Here is a 1,355-nt window from a genome sequence, read left to right on the forward strand (position 1 = left end):
CCTGGTGGTCAGTGCGCATCATAGCAACTGGTCAACCGGTCATTCTGCCATTTGGTTGCTGGGCTTTTATTATATAGGATTATGCTTGTCCTGGTAGATCCTGGAAACACAGGTCTGGTTACTGACCCTACTACCAGTTTGTCCTTGTGTATACCTGGGCCATAAGAACCAGGATTGGAGCTGTTATTGGGGGACTGTAGGAACTAAGAAGGGTCTGTTCCACCAAGGAATCTTTTGTGTCTTTTCTCCACAGTGCGACCCTGAAGATAAACCTTGAAGGGAATAAAGACAACGTGAAGATGCTTAGATCCCAGATGCAAAGGTGTCCTATGAGGCCAGTGGACTTAACTTCTGATGAGTAATACTTCTTGGAGCCACATCAACAGCTCAGACCCCAAAGTCAGCTGTCAGGAACTGAGCAGAGGTCAACTAGCAATGACACCCATGGCAGGAGTTTAAGCTTCTGCTGAGTCTGCCCAAGAAAGTGTGGAACCAGGAGCTGTCACTGCCCTTGGCCGTTCTCTGCCATGGCTTGGAATGGAGCTAAGACTTTGGGTCCTATGCACAGACTTGACATGCCCACAGAGTACTCTTGTGAAATATAAATCTTCATCCTCTTTTCCCTTTCCCTTTCTTATATGTTTTTATTGATTTTTTAGAGAAGAAGGGAGAGGGATGAAAACATCGATGAGAAACATCAGTTGGCTGCCTCCTGTATGCCCCCACCAGGGATCGAGCCTGAAACCGGGGCATGTGCCCTGACCGAGATTCGAACCAGTGACCTTTTGGCACACGGGTTGATGCTCAACCACTGAGCCACACAAGCCAGGTTCCCTTTGAATCAACCAGACTTTGAATATCTGCTAGGTGCCAGGAATGAGTTCATCTAACAAATAGCTAATGTGTTTGGATCTCAGTAGAGTCCATTCTGCAAGACTTGACTAAGCCTAGATGAGAGGGGTGGGCCCACATGCTGGATTCAACCACAGGTACTGATGGGACCTGGCTCCTGCTTTCCGGTTACCCACTTGAGTTTTCTGCTGGAGGTTAAAGATACAATTGCTTGGCCAACCAAGTGTTTGTGAGAGCAAGCAAATAAATTGCTCCAGGTACCAGGGCTTGCTGCAACCTGACAAGGTGTGTGCTAGGGCAGGGTTTGCAGGTGAGGGGGACTGCTTCAGGAGGTAACTGAAAGCATGCAGAGGGCAAGAGGCATGACAGGAGGTGTTAAATTCAAACGCAGCAGTCCCATTTTAGGATTGTTTTGATACTGTGATCATGGGTGAGGGGAAGAATCGAGGGATTGGGGCCAAGGTGAGAGGAACACTGGAGTGAATAAATCACGAATGAATTGA

General features: G+C 47.9%; 1 protein-coding gene across 1 annotated transcript in view; it reads left to right on the forward strand.

Annotated features, from left to right (window-relative positions):
• TMEM44 (transmembrane protein 44) overlaps positions 1–626 on the forward strand; it is a gene marked incomplete at its 5' end in the record, with an annotated part of 29,516 nt that extends 28,890 nt beyond the window's left edge. The window contains one exon of the mRNA XM_014545237.1: positions 254–626. Coding sequence (XP_014400723.1) covers positions 254–277 — 24 coding nt within the window. The remainder of the gene's footprint in view (positions 1–253) is intronic.
• Between the last annotated feature and the right edge of the window lie 729 nt (positions 627–1,355).

The sequence above is a fragment of the Myotis brandtii genome, unplaced genomic scaffold, assembly GCF_000412655.1.
Source record: "Myotis brandtii unplaced genomic scaffold, ASM41265v1 scaffold4, whole genome shotgun sequence".
NCBI lineage: Eukaryota > Metazoa > Chordata > Mammalia > Chiroptera > Vespertilionidae > Myotis > Myotis brandtii.